Genomic DNA, 20,298 nt, shown 5'->3' on the forward strand with positions numbered 1-20,298 from the left:
TAGCGTATGTAAGTTCCATTTACTAAGAAAAGTTGTAGAAAATGTGTTCTGACACCAAAATAAATCATTTGTGGACATATTTCCATGCAAAATATATTCTTATTTTATGTGTGAGAAGTATCTCCTGAAAGATTGTACCTTTTTGGCACACATTGGATACATCAATGAACACCGAGGTATGTAAATGTCATTGTCAAACAATTTAACAACCGCTTACAGCAGAATTACAGGCCCATGTACACTATCTGAAAACATTTATTTGTCTCTGTTTCATTAATATATTATTTAGTTTCTTATAGGATATGCAGCAATTTTCTGTCACTTTCCCTGCTTACTTGTTGTGTGTACCAGAAATATAATGAAGCTGGAAAATGTGGTTCCAAAAATATGAAATAAATTTCAAGACAGTATGAAGATTTTCATTGTTTAAGCTTTATTTGTTATCCCATAAAATACATTATATTGCTTTCTATATCTGTCTTAATATACAATGCTCTATCTATCATTTTACATACTTTTATAAATTTCATTATATACACAAAAATTATAAATAATAGTCTTCTTCTTGTATCTCTGTAGTGATGTATTCCTAATGGTTTCCTTTTCCTAGGTGCATTAAATGCCCTATTCACTTGAAGAGATTTGAAAATTTCACAATAAAATAAAAGGTAGTGTTCTTTTTCATTCACATCAAGCATAAGTCTCTTGTTACCCGCCACATGTGTGGTGATTCATGGAGACTATTGTTAAGCAGCAAATAGCTACCCAGTTGTACTATTGTTGATTCCTCACTACTAATAAGACATCTCCAGCAAATATTGTGACTCTTACATCATATATAGTTATCTGCTACACCACTTTGCGACACTGTGGAGAGAATTATGTGAGCTGTTATGGAAAATTACGATGTAACTTGAATTTAGAGTGTAAGAGTGACTGACAAACGATGACAAATTACTGTATTTTTGTTGACTGTGTTACATAGCTTTCATAAATTGTAGAAATTACGTGTAGCACTGTAAGCTGCTTTTCATTTTATTCTTCTTTTAAATAAACTGAACAGCAGTACATGTTTACATGATGTCATTTCTACAGATCTATAACATAGTCCAATTAGTCTTAGAATTTCTGTCAGTAACATTACCTCCTAAAGAATGTACATTGCACATGTTACAAATTATCCAAAATTACTCTTCATTAGCTAAGCTGAATTCATCCCTTCTAGTAATGTTCAAGTTAGCACTGTATCCATGTCTTCCTAATTGTAAAGAGGCACTAATTTACATTAATAACAATAGCAATGTTCATTCAATCCAGTAATTATGAAATAGATCACAGGCAGTTTGCTCACATGGAATAAATATAGCTACTCATTATACAAAGTACATACTGGAAGCAGAAATGTAAGAGTCAGTACATAGAAACAAGGTAACTTTTCGTCACTTCATTCCATTGTGAACTGTGTCATACTAACACTTGATCAGATGAAGTTGTGGCACTTAACCCAGAAAATGTATACCAAAAATGTCTTCTTGTGCAAAAAAAAAAAAATCCTTAGACTTAATTCCCATGACTTTTTCAGAAGCACACTGATTCCCCAATGGGAAGAAAAGATTTCCTCAGTGACTTCAAAATATGTAACCTATAAAAAGTAGTATGCAGTTTTCTATCAAGTTTGATGGAACTCATTGATAACACTGCAATTAATTTTCAAATTACACTAAAAACCAGGAATTTCGTACTTGCATGTAGATATTGGTTGCTGCAGTGACGGGATCAACAAAATATTTCGAAAGACATTTCCAACAAATATTAAAATTGGAGTGAATTACAGTGGAGGCAGTGTGGATAATAAGAGAAGTTAACATAGAAACTAGTCAGAAAGTCAAGAATGATACCTTTTAGATTTTTCGTTGAAGAGGGGAAACTTAGATAGATAACCAAATAAGATTTCAAACTGACTGTACGAGTAAAGCATAGTGTTTCTAGGATGTGACAACAACCATTACTGGTGGGTGTACTCCTTCTGGAGAAGTGGTGAGGGAACTGGAGACCGGTCCTGGAGTTCCTGATTAGTCACAGCCTCTATTGTAAGCCACATGGGCAGTGCTAAGGGCGAGGACGGCGAGTGCAGCTGGCGACGTCACAGGTGACGTCAGCAGTCCTGCCGCGGCAGGGCGCAGGACACGCTTTGCGTCACACTGTGCTAACTCTCGGGGCCCATCTCCTCCTCGGTGCACGAACTCTGCAACACACCAAACAGCATCATGAAGCACGGAAAACTGGCACATCGTAAAAGACACTTCTGATGTTAAACTAAGAACCAAACATACTCGCAGGTCGATTTCTCAAATACCATTTTTAATTACATAAATATGTCGGTAGCTGAGGAGGCGACACAGCACCAGCTCTATGAATCAAGACTGATACCCATTGAACTATTTCTGAGAAGAGTTAATTAACACATAAACCGGGATGCAAAATAGAACTGCCCGGGAAAAAATTTCTTTCATGCTCCTTAAGATAGCCACCCAACTTACATTATCTGCTCCAGGTATCGATGATGTGCGGTGAGATGCCTACCTTAAAGTACACGAAATATTTTCGGGGCCAGTTCTATTCCGCCCGCCGTGTGTGAATTATAATGTTACGTAATGCGAAGTTTATGCAATACCCTACTTTCAGCTCTTAAAGTCAGCCATATGATCAGAATGCGCAGGTATTACAGACTTTCTCCTTGGATGATGGTCGGTGCAACTGTCAAGACATTAGTAACCATTCATGAATCTCCATACTTAGACAACTACCGAAATAATTTGTGAAGGAAAGTTGTAAGTAGGCTGTTTATGTTTTCTTATTGGCAACGTTACGTAGCGCTCTGTGTGCTAGTTTGCATTGTTATCTGCCATTGTAGTGTTGCGCAGCGGCAGCTGGATGTTAACAGCGCATAGCGTTGGGCAGTTGGAGGTGAGCCGCCAGCAGTGGTGGATGTGGGGAGAGAAATGGCGGAGTTTTGATATTTGTAAGAATGGATGTTATGAACTGCTATATATATTATGACTGTTAAGGTAAATACATTGTTTGTTCTCTATTAAAATCTTTCATTTGCTAACTATCCCTATCAGTAGTTAGTGACTTCCGTAGTTTGAATCTTTTATTTAGCTGGCAGTAGTGGCGCTCGCTGTATTGCAGTAGTTCGAGTAACGAAGATTTTTGGTGAGGTAAGTGATTTGTGAAAGGTACAGGTTAATGTTAGTCAGGGCCATTCCTTTGTAGGGATTTCTCAAAGTCAGATTGCGTTGCGCTAAAAAATATTGTGTGTCAGTTTAAGCACAGTCTTGTATAAATTGTTCTAAGGGGACGTTTCAAAGTACGTTAATTTTTTCTGCTTGTTCACATCTATAGGGACAACTTCACTGAGTGTCAATGAAATGAACACTAAATCTAAGAACATGTGTATTGTTCTAACATTTCAAAGAGGTAATTTTTCATATCCTCTACAACTGTAAAGATTTCTTCACTTTTTATCTGTTGCATGAAATACACTGTGTTGACAAAAGCGATGGAATAGCGATATGCACGTAACAGACGGCGGTAGTATCGCGTACACAAGGTATAAAAGGGCAGTGCATTGGCGGATCTGTCAGTTGTTGTTGGGTGAGTATTTGGTGAGGTTCCCCATGTGATTACGGCCATAACGACGGGAATTAACGGATAACCAAGTGGCCGAAGGCCTACACTTCACGATCGAGAGCAGCCTCGTCTGTATAGAGCTGCTAGTGCTAACAGAAGAGCGACACTGCGTGAAATAATACACCACTGGCCATTAAAATTGCTACGCCACGAAGATGAAGCGCTACAGACGCGAAATGTAACCGACAGGAAGAAGGTACTGTGATATGCCAATGATTAGCTTTTCAGAGCATTCACACAAGGTTGGAGCCGGTGGCGACACGTACAGCGTGCTGACATGAGGAAAGTTACCACCCGATTTCTCATACACAAACAGCAGTTGACCGGCGTTACCTGGATAAACGTTGTTGTGATGCCTCATTTAAGGAGGAGAAATGCGTACCACCACGTTTCCGACTTTGATAAAGGTCGGAAGTAACCTATCGCGATTGCGGTTTATCGTATAGCGACATTGCTGCTCGCGTTGGTCGAGATGCAATGACTGTTAGCAGAATATGGAATCGGTGGGTTCAGGAGGGTAATACGGAACGCCGTTCGGGATCCCAACGGCCTCGTATCACGAGCAGGCGACATGACAGGCATCTTATCCGCATGGCTGTAACGGATCGTGCAGCCACGTCTCGATCCCTGAGTCAACAGATGGGGACGTTTGCAAGACAACAACCATCTGCACGAACAGTTCGACGACGTTCGCAGCAGCATGGACTATCAGCTCGGAGACCACGGCTGCGCTTACCCTTGACGCTGTATCACAGACAAGAGCGCCTGCGATGGTGCACTCAACGACGAACCTGGATGCACGAATGGCAAAACATGTTTTAGGATGAATCCAGGTTCTGTTTACAGCATCATGATGGTCGCATCCGTGTTTGGCGACATCGCGGTGAACGCACATTGGAAGTGTGTATTCGTCATCGCCATACTGGCGTATCACCCGGCGTGATGGTATGGGGTGCCATTGGTTACACGTCTCGGTCACATCTTGTTCGCACTGAGGGCACTTTGAACAGTGGCCGTTTCATTTCAGATGTGTTACGACCCGTGGCTCTACCGTTCATTCGATCCCTGCAAAACCCTAGATTTCAGCAGGCAAATGCACGAGCGCATGTTGCAGGTCCTGCACGGGCCTGTCTGGATACAGAAATTGTCCGACTGCTGCACTGGCCAGCACATTTTTCAGATCTCTCACCAATTTAAAACGTCTGGTCAATGGTGGCCGAGCAACTGGCTCGTCACAATACGCCAGTCACTACTCTTGATGAACTGTGGTATCGTGTTGAAGGTGCATGGGCAGCTGTACCTGTACACGCCATCCAAGCTCTGTTTGACTCAATGCCCAGGCATATCAAGGCCGTTATTACGACCAGAGGTGGTTGTTCTGGGTACTGATTTCTCAGCATCTATGGACCCAAACTGCGTGAAAATGTAATCACATGTCAGTTCTAGTATAATATATTTGTCCAATGAATACCCGTTTATCATCTGCATTTCTTCTCGGTGTAGCAATTTTAATGGCCAGTAGTGTAATTTTTTTCCTTCTTGAAGACTGCGTGTGAACTACGTGTCAACTACTAGCACTGGTTTTTGACTGCAACTTCTCTGCATGTCTGCCCAGCCTTGGTACGGTTCACGACTTCCTCCAAGAACGGTATGTATGTTCTGTGAGCGTCACACGGTATACAAATGCCCCGGGGTCGCAGGACTTCCTGCAGAGCTGTTCATGTAAAACAAATGAGCGCAGTGAGAAACCGCGGCGGTGGGGCCAGTGTTCTCTGATTGGACGAGTGCGAACGCAGGAAATACCGTCTGAAGTTCGTACATCGCATGCAATGCGCGGAAATGATATGAATGTGTCGAAAGAATCGATTGTGTGGTAATGCCGGTCAAAAAAGGTACAATGTCGTCCAAATGTCGCGTACTTATTGTTAGACGCACTTTACGGTTTGTGGAACCAGGCGGTAATTTCATTTTATAAATTTATAAATTCTTATAAAACCATACCAATAACAATTAATTATTTCATGTGTGGTGTCACCGCCAGACACCACACATGCTAGGTGGTAGCTTTAAATCGGCCGCGGTCCATTAGTACATGTCGGACCCGCGTGTCGCCACTGTCAGTAATTGCAGACCGAGCGCCACCACACGGCAGGTCTAGAGAGACGTACTAGGACTCGTCCAGTTGTACGACGACTTTGCTAGCGACTACACTGACGAAGCCTTTCTCTCATTTGCCGAGAGATAGTTAGAATAGCCTTCAGCTGAGTCCATGGCTACGACCTAGCAAGGCGCCATTAACCATTTCTAGAGAGAGTCTCACTTGCATCATCAAGAATGCTGTATACAAGTGATGAATTAAAGTTAAGTATTCCAGCAGCTACGTACTTTTCTTTATAGCATTCATTACGTATCCTGTTTCAGACCTAAGCAAGCCGGCGTGATTTGACGCGTGCATTTCGGCCTCCTTCTCTAAAAACAGTGACGGCACGTCTGCCGACACTTCATCATACGTAACTATATTTATAATACATGTTTACAATAAATTTTGAAGATTTAATGTAAAAATCTTAAATTTAAATTTACCCAGGTTCGCTAAACGTTTATCGGTTAATGTCTTTAACAACGATGTAAACGTCTTTGCTTCAAATGTTAACTTTGTACTTTCTCATCGTGAAAAGTTGGTACGACTTCGTCGGGAAGGAAAAAAAAAATGGCTATGAGCACTATGGGACATAACATATGTGGCCATCAGTCCCCCAGAACCTAGTACTACTTAAACCTAACTAACCTCAGGACATCACACACATCCATGCCCGAGGCAGGATTCGAACCTGCGACCGTAGCGGTCACGCGCTTCCAGACTGTAGCGCCTAGAACCGCACGCCCGTACTGGCCGGCTGTCGGGCAATGGAGACAAGTCGTGTTTTGTTATGTCCTACAAATCAGACATTGTAGTTGCAGTTGATAGCTCACGGAAGAGAATGAAGCTTCCGTTTTATTATTTCGATGTTTGAAGATTTAAAATATTAACATTAAAAGTGTAGATACGTATTTGATTTCTTAGATATTCACGACACTTCCAGAATTATAGCATCATGGATGTTCTTTGTACAAAGAAGACTTGCGGAATTGCACACCTGTGTAAAAAGACAAAGAAGCAAACTTCACGACATTCAGTTACGTGAATACCAAATTTTAGTAAAGTAAATATACTCTTCAGTTCAGATCCATTCACAGTTACTGCAAACGACCGTTCCACGGACAAGTCGTTGAATAACCAGTACTGAATCTGTACATTAAAACACAGTTTTATAATTTTCTGAAGATTTGCTAGCCCTTCCAGACAAAACCCTTTTTTAATCTGTAATTAATTATTTACTCGCACAAATAGTATTCAAAAATTGGTTCGTTTACGAAGTTTGATTTTAAAATAACCGGAAACTATCGGTATCAGAGTTGAATCTATCGGTAAAGTTTTTTATTTGTGCTCAACAGCCAGTAAGAGTTTTTACGCGTGAAAACCATTATCCGCACGGAGCTGAGAGATTTTGTTGAAATAAAATAATCATCAGTATCCGCTACTAGGCTGTTTGGGCATTTAAACTGAAGCTGTAGTTTTTCGTTGTTGCTCGACAGAGGGGTAACAATTCCGAGGATATTTCACCCCAAGGGATTTGACGAGGGAAGAAAGTGAGATCAGAAGGCCTCTCATCTTCCACTACAGCCCACCCTGTCTCTCTCCAAACATGCCTTCTATGACTAGCTTGTCACACTACAGTGTTCAATGTTGTTTTTCCTTGTCTTTTTTTAAAAAAAAATACTTAATATTTTAAATTAAAATCCTTTATGCTTGAAATGGAAAAAGAGTAGAGGTCGTCCGTCTTTCGGGATTCAGATACTCATTCTGGTTCAGCAAAGATCATTAGCACACAAGGACATCGTCTGTTCTCGTCGAAATTCAATCCGTATTCCTCGTCAGTACAAACGGAGAGAATATTAAAACCTCTTGTAACTGTTCAACGAATTTTCTGCTACAACTTTGTCGCATGACCCAGTGTTGCAGTTGCAGTTAGGACTGAAAGTTCAGTATGCCTGGAATGATTGTGGTTATCGATTAGTGAGCGAAATACGCAGCAACGACCGGTATCTGCTGCCTGGGAACACGAGCCAATCTGCCAAAAACCGAAGTTGAAATCTACGGTGATGGGGCAGGTTCTGGTAATTAAAGCTAATTTTTTCGTCGTCCACGACCAAATTACATTCTGATCAGAACAAACGAACCTATGTGCGAGGGTATTCTGTAATCGACACTTTCTGATGAGAAGGTCTGGTGGTAAAATGACGTTGCGTAGCTTTTGTAGGAGCATTCCCCTAGATTACATCCAACGAAGTGCCTTTGATGTCTGACAGCAGAAATTTTTGTTGAACATTAGACCATCTACATTTACATCTGCGTGACTGCTCTGCAGTTCACACCCAAGTGCCTGGCAGAGGGTTCTTCGAAACACTTTCAGACTATTTCTCTACCATTCCACTCTCTAGCTACGCGAGGGAAAAATGAACACTTAAATCTTCCCGTATGAGCTCTCGCTCCTTTATTTTATTGCGATGATCATTTCTCCCAATGTAGGCTGGCGACGACAAAATATTTTCGCATTCAAAGGTGAAAGTTGGTGATTGAAATTTCGTGAGAAGATCTCCCTGCAACGACAAACGCCTTTGTTTTAACGATTGCCACCAGATAATGGACGACGAGTTGCCATTCATCGGCCTTTTTCGATGTCCTCCATCAATCCCATCTGGTAAGGATGGCATACTGCACAGCAATGCTCTAGCAGAGGACGGACAACCGAAGTGTAGTCAGTCTCTTTAGTAGACCCGTTGCATTTTCTAAGTGATCTGTCAATAAAACTCATTCTTTAGTTTGCTTTTCGGACAGAATAATTTACGTGATCGTTCCAACATAAATCGTTCACAATCGTAAATTGAACAGGCAGTCTTTAGTTTTGTGTAACTTATCGTGTAACCGAAATTTAACGGAAATCTTCTAGTACTCATGTGGATGATCTCACACTTTCCCTTTTTCAGAGACAACTGCTACTTTTCGCACCATACAGATATTGTTCCTAAGTCATTTTGGAATTCGTTTTGATCTTTTGATGACATCACTAGAACGTAAATTACAGCATCATCTACAAGCAATCTAAGAAGGCTGCTCATACGGTCTCCTAAGCCGTTTTATGGATTAGGAAGGTCAAACGGCCTATACCACTTCTTTGGGAAACACCAGATATCTCTTCTATTTTTCCGTCGATTACCTTTCTCACAGGAAATCACGAGTGCAGTCGCACAACTGAAGTGATACTCCATAGGAATGCAGTCTGATTAGAGATCTGTTTGTGAGGAACGGTGTCAAAAGCGTCATGTAAACCGAGAAATATACACACATCAAAAAAGTTTTGCATCGCCCCAGTTCCCAGAGCTCTTGAAGATAGACATTGACTGTGGATATTGTATCGCAGACACAGTCCCTTTGACTGTTCAAAGATGTCACTAAACCCGCCCAAAGACGTAAACAACCATGCATGAGCAACGCCTATTAGACGGAAGGGGTCCGACAGCCGATCAGATCAAGTTATTCCACCAGGAAAGAGGTCACGGCTAGCGTTGTCTGTAGTTCAACCATGCATAGACGGTCACTACCATGGTTCGATCGCGTCTGCATTGTTACCTCGTGCCAGGAAGGGCTCTCAACAAGGGAAGTGTGAACCAAAGCGATGTTGTTCGGGCATGGAGGAGATACAGAGAGACAGGAACTGTCGATGACATGCCTCGCTCAGGTTGCTCAAGGGCTACTACTGCAGTGGATGACCGCTGCCTATGGATTATGGCTCGGAGGAACTCTGACAGCAAAGCCATCTGGTTGAATAATGCTTTTCGAGCAGTCACAGGACGTCGTGTTACGACTCAAACTGTGCGCAATAGGCTGCATGATGCGCAGCTTCACTCCCGACGTCCATGGCGAGGTCCATCTTTGTAAACACGACACCGTGCAGCGCGGTGCAGATGGGCCCAACAACATACCGAATGGACCGCTCAGGATTGGCATTACGTTCTCTTCACCCATGAGTGTCGCATATGCCTTCAACCAGACAATCGCCGGAGACGTGTTTGGAGGTAACCCCGTCAGGCGAACGCCTTAGACGCACTGTCCAGCGAGTGCAGCAAGATGGAGGTTCCCTGCTGTTTTGGGTGGCATTATGTGGGGGCGACGAACGCCGCTGGTGGTCATGGAAGGTGCCGCAACGGCTGTACGATACGTGAATGCCATCTTCGACCGATAGTTCAACCATACCGGCAGCATATTGGCGGGGCATTCGTCTTCGTTCCCCCATCGTGCACGTCTTGCGAATGACTTTCTTCGGAATAACTACATCGCTCGACGAGAATGGCCAGCATGTTCTCCCGACATGAACGCTATCGAACATGCCTGGGATAGATTGAAAAGGGTTATTTATGGACGACATGACCCACCAACGACTCTGAGGGATCTACGCCGAATCGCCGTTGATGAGTGGGACAATCTGGACCAACAATTCCTTGATGAACTTGTGGATAGTGTCCAACGACGAATATAGGCATGCATCAGCGCAAGAGGACGTGCTACTGGGTATTAGACGTACTGGTGTGTACAGCAATCCGGACCACCACCTCTGAAGGTCTCGCTGTATGGTGGTACAACATGCAATGCGTGGTTTTCATGAGCAATAAAAAGGGCGGAAATTATGATTATGTTGATCACTATACCAATTTTCTGTACAGATTCCGCAACTCTCGGAACGGAGGTGATGTAAAACTTTTTTGATGTGTATTTATCAACTGGAGATTCCCTGTCGACAACACTCATTACACCTTGCGAATATTGAGCTAGTTATATTGCACAATAACTATATTTTCTGAAACCCTGTCGGCTATTTGTCAATAGATCATTTTCTTCACGGTAATTCATAATATTCGAAGACAAAATCCTACCGCATATCGACGTTATTGATATGGGTCTGTAATTCAGCGGATTATCCTTATTTCCTTTCTTAAATATTGGTTTAACCTGTGCAATTTTCCAGGCCTTAGGTATGGATCTTTCATCGCGTCGAGCGGTTGTATATTATTGACAAGTGCGGGGCTATTGTATCAATATACTCTGAAAGGAAGCTAACTGGTACAGGGGAAGGTGGGGTTAAGTGGCCCCTCTAAGGGAAATTTGATTTTCGCCAAACCATGGTTACTGATAGAACCTTGCCACTTGTCTACATATTATAAAATATCACACCAAACGATATATTTTAAAAAGATAATATATAAGAGGTATATACATTTGTCTAAAGGCTTATATGGTGTCTATTTTTCCTTGCCTAAGGGCGAAAAGTGGCTAGCACCATCCCAACAGCATCTCATATTTATTGTTCTGATTTTAGGATATATTTTTAGGCTCTTGATGCCTTCTGTCTGAAAAAAAAAACCACGCGGCTGGAGCACACTCTGTATGTGTGAATTCCTGAGGAATCAAACTGCTGAGGTCATCGGTCCCTGGACCTATGCACTACTTAAACTAACTTGTGCTAAGAACAACACACACACCCATGCCCGAAGAAGGACTCGAACATCCTGCGGAAGGAGCAGCGCAATCCGTGACATTGCGCCTCAAACCGTGTGGCCTCTCCGCGCGGCTGGAGCAGACTCTTTTCAAACCTTTTCTATTACGCCAAATTTAGCCTAACAGATATGGTTTTAAATAACATAACGTAATTATTTCAAAAGCGTTACAAAAGTATAAAATGGCGGATGATACCTTTGTGCATCAAAGAGTTTAGATGTCAATATGAGTGACGTATGGAAGTAACTACGTGTTATTGCGTAAATACCTTGGCTACTTTTTCCCGAAGAGTAGCGAGGCCACTTTACCCATCGGACACCACCTACATCTATATCTACATCCATACTCCGCAAGCCATCTCACAGTGTGTGGCGGAGGGTACTCTGAGTACCTCTATCGGTTCTCCCATCTATTCCATTCTCGTATTGTTCGTGGAAAGAAAGATTGTCGGTATGCCTCTGTGTGGGCTCTAATCTCTCTGATTTTATCCTCATGGTCTCTTCGCGAGATATACGTACGAGGGAGCAATATACTGCTTGAATCCTCGGTGAAGGTATGTTCTCGAAACTTCAAAAAAGCCCGTACCGAGCTACTGAGTGTCTCTCTCGCAGAGTATTCCACTGGAGTTTATCTATCATCTCCGTAACGCTTTCGCGATTACTAAATGATCCTGTAACGAAGCGCGCTGCTCTCCGTTGGATCTTCTGGTTAAAAAATGGTTCAAATGGCTCTGAGCACTATGGGACTTAACTCCTGAGATCATCAGTCCCCTAGAACTTAGAACTACTTAAACCTAATTAACCTAAGGACATCACACACATCCATGCCCGAGGCAGCGGTCGCGCTGTTTCAGACTGTAGCGCCTAGAACCGCTCGGCCACCACGGCTGGCTGTATCTTCTGGTGTGAAGTGCTGTCGGCAACAGCAGTTTTCAGAAGAAATTATCAAAACGAGAGCAATAACAAGGAGCTACTTTTAGAGGCCAAAAGACGTTGTTCCAATATTGGTACGGTCTCAAGGTATTACTCTACGTGATATACGTAACAACAATAATGTAAATGACTTACGTAAGACTACTGAAAATAAGAAAAGTTTGTACTAAAAAAATAGCGGAATATGCTTCCTCCACCAGACTTACTAGAAACAACTAAGGTGCATATTAGAACTAGTTTGTCCACTTCTCGGCAGGCAGCAGCACTGTTCAGGACAAAAAAATATGCAGTGTCCTCTTTTCCCGGCCTGGCTACTTTGCCTTACCTTCCCCTACTATCTGGATGGAAGGATTTGCCTTTATTACGTAATTTAAGCTACTTCGCTACACAGATGGTATTTACTTCTGCAGTGTTCGTGTTAGCAGCTGTCCTTGGTTCGAATTGTGGTGAAGGAGTCTGCCGATGGGTGACTCCTGTAAAGTGAGTGTACCGGTGAATGGTGAAACGCTTGTGGGTACAAAAAAGGCTGTGGAACCCGTGTTACCTTGGTTACGTAAGCAGGTTGGAGTATGAAGTGAACGTGTGAAGACAGGGCAGTGGCCAGGTGCGCAAGGCGACACGGAAGGAGCCCGCTCTCTGCAGAGGCGGTGTGAAGTGCTGTCGGCCTATAGCGGTCGCGGAAGTGCGTGCCACCGGATGGCCGGGTCGCGGCCCCAACAGGTGTCCGCTCCCACACACACAGACGCACCACGGCCGCTCGCTATACAGTACAACTGCACAAGGCTGTGCTCCGCCACGGCGTCAAGAACGCGTCCCGCCACAATTTACACTGCCATATGGCTACTTCGATAGCGAGAGACGTCACTGTCTGTTGGAAGCCCGAAAGCAGCTTACAAGGGAACATCCCCATCGCACCCCCCTCAGATTTAGTTATAAGTTGGCACAATGGATAGGCCTTGAAAAACTGAACACAGATCAATCGAGAAAACAGGAAGAAGTTGTGTGGAACTATGAAAAAATAAGCAAAATATACAAACTGGGTCGTCCATGCGTAAGATAGGCAATATTAAGGGCAATGTGAGGCGAGGAGCGCCGTGGTCCCGTGGTTAGTGTGAACAGCTGCGGAACTAGAGGTCCTTGGTTCAAATCTGCCCTCCACTGAAAATTTTGCTTTCTTTATTTTCGCATAGTTATGATCTGTCCGTTCGTTCATTGACGTCTGTGTTCACTGTAATAAGTTTAGTGTCTGTGTTTTGCGACCGCACCGCAAAACCGTGTGATTAGTTGACGAAAGGACGTGCCCCTCCAATGGGAACCGAAAACATTTGATCGCAAGGTCATAGGTCAACCGATTCCTCCACAGGAAAACACGTCTGATATTTTGTATACGACACTGGTGACAGCATGTGCGTCACATGACAGGAATATATTGTCGACCCACCTAACTAGTACACTTGGCGAATGGGTGAAAAGTTTCTTCTACCTTGCCCGATTTAGGTTTTCTTGTGGATGTAATAATCACTCCAAAAAAAGTGATGAAAACATAAGAGTTTTTCACATAAACTGAAAATAAAAAGTTAAAATCTTCGGTCGAGGGAAGATTCGATCCAAGGACCTCTCGTTCCACAGCTGTTCAGGCTAACCACGGGACCACGGAGCACCTCGCCTTACAGTTCTCTTAATATTGCTTATCTTACGCATGGACGACCCATTTTGTATATTTTGCTTATTTTTTCATAGTTCCACACAACTTCTTCCTGTTTTCTCGATCGATCTGTGTTCAGTTTTTCAAGGCCTATCCACTGTGCCAACTTATAACTAAATCTGAGGGGGGTGCTATGGGGATGTTCCCTTGTTAGTACTGGGCCATCCGAATCTCCGAGTGACACTTTGAAAGTGCAGTTTGTTTGGTACCGATTTTATATGCCGACACTACATTTCCCGACACTTTAACACAACAAACCGTACTAAAAATGACACGTTTTGGAGAGACCTTCAATGAAGTGCGTCCTTGAAACTGAATATATTCGTAGTACGCAAGTATAAATACGAAAACCACCGAATTAACTTTCCAAACACAGGAATCAGTATGGCGGCTGCACCGACCGGTTCTTTCACCCAGTTACAGCCTTGGTCACGTGACCTCGATAGCCAGTCACAGCGTAGGAAACATGGCTCTTGTTGCTGTCAGTTTGAGACACAATAAAACTAAAACTCCTCCTGAACTGGGCATGAAGACCCAACGGTACCGACCGGCCGCCGTGTCATCCTCAGCCCATTGGCGTCACTGGATGCGGATATGGAGGAGTATGTGGTCAGAACACCGCTTGTAATGGTTCTTTATTTACGTGACCATTACGGCACTCCAACCCCAGTTCTTGATACCAGTAATATTGTACTACTTTTCTGCGAAGTAACAGACATGTTTTTGTGACAATATTCACAAAATGGTTCAAATGGCTCTGAGCACTATGCGACTTAACTTCTGAGGTCATCAGTCGCCTAGAACTTAGAACTAATTAAACCTAACTAACCTAAGGACATCACACACATCCATGCCCGAGGCAGGATTCGAACCTGCGACCGTAGCGGTCACGCGGTTCCAGACTGAAGCGCCTTTAACCGCACGGCCACAACGGCCGGCGACAATATTCACATTTGGTTTTATTAATGTATAGGTACTCCGATGTATCGATATATTACAGTGATATGGTTCTTGTGTGTATTCATTTCTGCGAGACTGTCATAATCTTTGACTTACTTGTAACCGTTTTGGCGCGAATGCGCACAGAGCAGTCTTTGTTTCACTTTGCAGAAGTAGTTGTTATTTCGCTTTGTAAAAGAACAGTCAAGTCTTGTGTTTGGTGAAAGCGGAAATTAAATATATGAAGACTGATACAAAACTGTTTTCTTGATGATGTGACAATTAAGAAGAAGTATATGTGAATTTACAAGATGTTTAATAAAACTGTGGATCGTGAACACCAAGTCAAAAATTATTTCTACCATACCATTGTTCTGATCTGGGATTGTTTGATCATTAAGAATTTCCTGAAAAATGCATTTGGTAGGTCTTCAAATATTGCTAAAATACAGATCTGGACCTTCTAGCAGTTAAAGTGGAATCATCCTAGAATCAACAACTTCGACGAAATCTATGTGGGAATCCATTCAAGATAAGTGCCAAAATTAATGACTTTTTTTTACAGTGACTTAATTATTTCCATTCTGACGATACCATCCACAGTCAATAACTTTGTTCTGGCCCGATAAAGCGAACATATGCTGCGTGAGCAACATTATTAATCTAATTTCTAACCTACTTTGCAAGTGGTGCTATTGTTAGACGCTCTACCGGACGTATGTCAGTTTCCGAGACCGGAGCCGCTACTTCTCAGTCAAGTAGCTCCTCAGTTTGCCCCACAGGGGCTTAGTGTACCCAGCTTGCCAACAGCGCTCGGCACACCGGATGGTCACCCTCCAAGTGCCAGCGCAGCCCTGACTTTGACTTACTTGACTTAATTCCTTTGGCCCCTATAGGGGCATAGGGCATCCAGGAGAACTCGCCATCCGTCTCTGTCTTTGGCCATTTGCCTCAATTCTGCCCAGGTCTTGCCAACTCTTTTTGCTTCCCCTTCCACTGTCCTCTTCCATGTGCCCCTTGGTCTTCCTCTCTTCCTTGTTCCCTGGGGATTCCATTGCAATGCTTTTTTCTCGATGGCTCCATCTGGTTTTCTCAAGGTGTGCCCCAACCAGCCGCACTTTCTCTCTCGTATCTGGTCTTCTATAGGTATCTGGTTTGTTATTCGCCGGAGCCCCTCGTTACATATTTTTTCTGGCCACCAGATATTCATGATGCGTCGAAGACATCTATTTATGAAGCTTTGTAACTGGGTTGTTATCTTTTTATCCATTTTCCAGCTTTCACTGGCGTACAGAAGGACAGCCTTCACATTTGCATTAAAAATACGGATTTTTGTTTTGTATGTGATATTTCTATTTTTCCATATTGGATACAATTGTATGAAGGCAGCATTTGCCTTTTTAATGCGGTTTTTCACGTCATCTCCAGCTCCACCATCTTCCGCCACTATACTACCCAGATACAGGAATGAGTTGACAGTCTCCACTCGCTGCTCACCTATTAACAGGGGCATCTCCATGTTACCTCAATTTACTCTCATTTCCTTTGTTTTGCCTGTATTTATCTTGAGGCCAGCAGTCTCTGCTTCTTCTTTCAGCAAGCTTAATTTAGCTTGCGTATCAGTCAGCCCTGGAGCTAATAAAACTATGTCGTCTGCAAAATCCAAATCCTCCAGACGTTCGTGGATCCCCCACTGGATTCCTCGTCTCCTGCCTACTGTGACTCTTCTCATAACAGAGTCTAGAATGGGTAGAAAAAGTGTTGGTGACAAAATGCAACCCTGCCGGACTCCAGTTGTTACTTTTATGGGCTCTGTCATATTTCCCTTGTGGAGTATGCAGCATTCGTAGCCATCATATAGATCTTTTATAATGTTTAAGATCTTCTGTGGTATGCCATACTTCCGCAACACCTGCCAGAGCACTTTATGTATCACGGAATCGAAGGCCTTTTGAAAATCAATGAATGTCAGGTACATGGTTGCTTGGAATTCTTTGCTTTGCTCTAAGATGATCCTAAGAGTGTTAATAAGATCAACACAGCTGCGTTGTGCCCTAAAACCGGCCTGTCCTTTACGCAGTCGCTTTTCAAGGGATTCTTTAATTCTGTTTAAAATAATTCTGGTGAGGACCTTACTGGGCACTGACAACAATGTAATACCACGCCAGTTGTTACAGTCTGACAAATTTCCCTTTTTTGGGAGCTTTACCACCAAGCCATTTTTCCACTCCTTTGGAGATTTCTCTGCAAGCCAAATATGCTTCAGCAAAGGATGGAGCATTTTAACAGTACTTTCAGTATCGGCTTTTAAGAGCTCCGGTGCTATGTTGTCTAGGCCTGGAGCCTTTGTATTTTTTAGTATTTTCAAGTCAATCCTAATTTCGTCCATTGTGGGGCACTGCACATTTATATTTTGGTCTTCTTCGACTTCCTCTGGAAGCCCGACAGCGCTTAATTTCGGTGATGACGGGAACCGGTGTTACCAATGCGGCGAGGCTGTTGGCACTTGAGACATAATAGCACACCACAAATTTAATTAATAATCTTGGTTGTCACAAACATTTGATTTTTCCTTCTGAATCTAAAACTCAGGAGGTGTCGTAGGTAAACGAAATTGTTAATTTTGCGCTGGCCTGCTGCTGGATCCAAATTTTCGTCGATGTTTTAACGATGTACTTACTACAGGATCAAATATCTATTACGCCAACTGAAGATGGGTGAAAGCCCGAAACGCATAGTAGCATAAATAAAAATACATAAACATGTGACTGGTTGCTGTATTGCTTAAGCCGCGGGCACGTAGATCAACAACCAGTTACGTGACTAAACTATGGTTTTTGCACCACTTGTCGTGTATTTTCGCTGTGTCAGTTATCGCTGTTAACTATGATATACTCTGTGTAGGAGATAAACCTTAAAATGGGAACATACTGCACAATATTAAAAGTGAGCAACGGAAAACTCTGTAGAAGATTTGGAAGTTGGAGAAAGAGTACCAAAAATAGAAATCAACGTATACTTCATCTAAATTACTAATTTTTACAGTAGTAAGTTCATAAATGTAGGCTTCGTATAAGTAAGTACGAATAATGAAACTTAGCATATATGCTGAGATAACGCTTTTTACGTAGTAAACACAACGGTAGGATTGGCCCGCCTCTCCTGGTCGTGCGGTAGCGTTGTCGCTTCCCACGCCCGGGTTCCCGGGTTCGATTCCCGGCGGGGTCAGGGATTTTCTCTGCCTCGTGATGGCTGGGTGTTGTGTGCTGTCCTTAGGTTAGTTAGGTTTCAGTAGTTCTAAGTTCTAGGGGACTGATGACCATAGATGTTAAGTCCCATAGTGCTCAGAGCCATTTGAACGGTAGGATTAAAAAATATACAGAATTAAAGGACCACTTTCTCGAAACCCCGTAATTCACACTCTTTGCGACGCTGAAGTTTGAAATTTGGCTCAAAGGTGCGTACAACGTTCCTCTGTAATGATGCAAAAGCATGACGCTCTGCGATGTCATTCCCGGTCTCGACAACGACTCAAACAGCAAGGTGTCCACACATGCTGAAAACGGCCACAGATCAGAATTTCACGTGGCGTGTAAAATGCGTTAATGCTGTCACAGTGGCACCTAACCTCACCACAATTCTAAACAACGCTGCTGTGGACGTGTCGCACGATCGAAACGTCGTCACACTTCCTTTTGTCCACATTTCATCTCTTCCTTTGAAGCCTCTGCGATGGAGGTCAGATCCGCAACGTTCAGTGTTGACATCAATCGGTTTTCTTGTGAGTCACCTAGGAAAACATTCCAGTCACACCGTCACTCAGATTCGGCACGAAAAGGCCGCAGTGCGTGGTATAAATGTTCGTCAATGAAATCACCCCCTTCTGCTGGGGCGTTCATTCCCACAAATTTAGGTGTCGAAAACGACAGTTTGCAGTGCGACGAGCAACAGGGAGATGTTCTTCACAACCTTTGATACTGGCGTAAAAAGAAGAGATGAAATCTGGGCAAGAGAGGGTGTGGCGACCGGAGGGGGCACTGGGCACAACTGTGGTGAAATTTGTTGTCAGCATTATTTTTTTAAACCACCTACATGAACTTTTGATCTGTACGTTTTTTCCGCATCTATCTACACCTTGCTGTCCGAAGTTTCGTCGACCCCGAGGCTCAAGTCATAGACACCACGCTTTTGAATCATTGCAGAGGAATGTTGACTGTTGACGGTTGGAGAGACAATATCGCGTTTACACGTAGGTAGTTATAGATGTCAGCCACTGATGCATCGTGTTAACGCCATTAGTATCAGGTAAGGCCTGAAGATGGTTCACTGAAGCTCCCAAACTGGCAGCCATAGAATAAATGACATCATAAAGACGGTTGTAGGTGTTTTATTCTCCTACAGAAGTGAACGACCGAAGTCCTCCAGACCTCCAATCACAAACATGGACAAACACAACTAGAGAGGAAAGCTGTACTCACCTCTGAGCCAAATTTAAAACTTAAGCGTCGTTGTTGTTGTTGTTGTTATTGTCTTCAGTTCTCAGACTGGTTTGATTCAGCTCTCCATGCTACTCTATCCTGTGCAAGCTTCTTCATCTCCCAGTACCTACTACAACCTACAACCTTCTGAATCTGCTTAGTGTATTCATCTCTTTGTCTCCCTCTACGATTTTTTCCCTCCACGCTGCCCTCCAATACTAAATTGGCGATCTCTTGATGACTCAGAATATGTCCTACCAACCGGTCCCTTCTTTTTGTCAAGTTGTGCCACATGCTCCTCTTCTCCCCAATTTATCCATACAGTAAAGCTACATGCCCTCGGGAAAAATTACGAGCTGTGCCGCAAAATCCTCTTCTCCCCAATTCTGTTCAATACCTCGTCATTAGTTATGTGATTTACCCATCTAATCTTCAGCATTCTTCTGTAGCACCACATTTCGAAAGCTTCTATTCTCTTTTTGTCCAAACTATTTATCGTCCATGTATCACTTCCATACATGGCTACACTCCATACAGATACTTTCAGAAACGACTTCCTGACACTTGAATCTATACTCGATGTTAACAAATTTCTCTTCTTCAGAAATGCTTTCCTTGTCATTGCCAGCCTACATTTTATATCCTCTCTACTTCGACCATCATCATTTATTTTGCTCCCCAAATAGCTTAACACCTTTACTACTTAAAGTTTCTCATTTCTCATCTAATTCCCTCAGCATCATCCGACTTAATTCGACTACATTCCATTATTCTCGTTTTGCTTAGAGGGTGGGAATTACGAGGTTTCGAAGAGTCATCATTTAATACTGTTACGCAGTGTAGTGTCCCAGCACATGAATCTGTCACTTGAGCATTATTTAAAACAGGTGCCAATTA

The 20,298-nt window shown here is 43.0% G+C and overlaps 1 protein-coding gene across 1 annotated transcript in view; it reads right to left on the reverse strand.

Annotated features, from left to right (window-relative positions):
- Positions 1-410: 410 nt before the first annotated feature.
- LOC126175982 (protein extra-macrochaetae-like) overlaps positions 411-20,298 on the reverse strand; it is a 40,698-nt gene continuing 20,810 nt past the window's right edge. The window contains exon 2 of the mRNA XM_049923090.1: positions 411-2,245. Coding sequence (XP_049779047.1) covers positions 2,207-2,245 — 39 coding nt within the window. The 3' untranslated portion in view covers positions 411-2,206. The remainder of the gene's footprint in view (positions 2,246-20,298) is intronic.

The sequence above is a fragment of the Schistocerca cancellata genome, chromosome 3 (assembly GCF_023864275.1).
Source record: "Schistocerca cancellata isolate TAMUIC-IGC-003103 chromosome 3, iqSchCanc2.1, whole genome shotgun sequence".
NCBI lineage: Eukaryota > Metazoa > Arthropoda > Insecta > Orthoptera > Acrididae > Schistocerca > Schistocerca cancellata.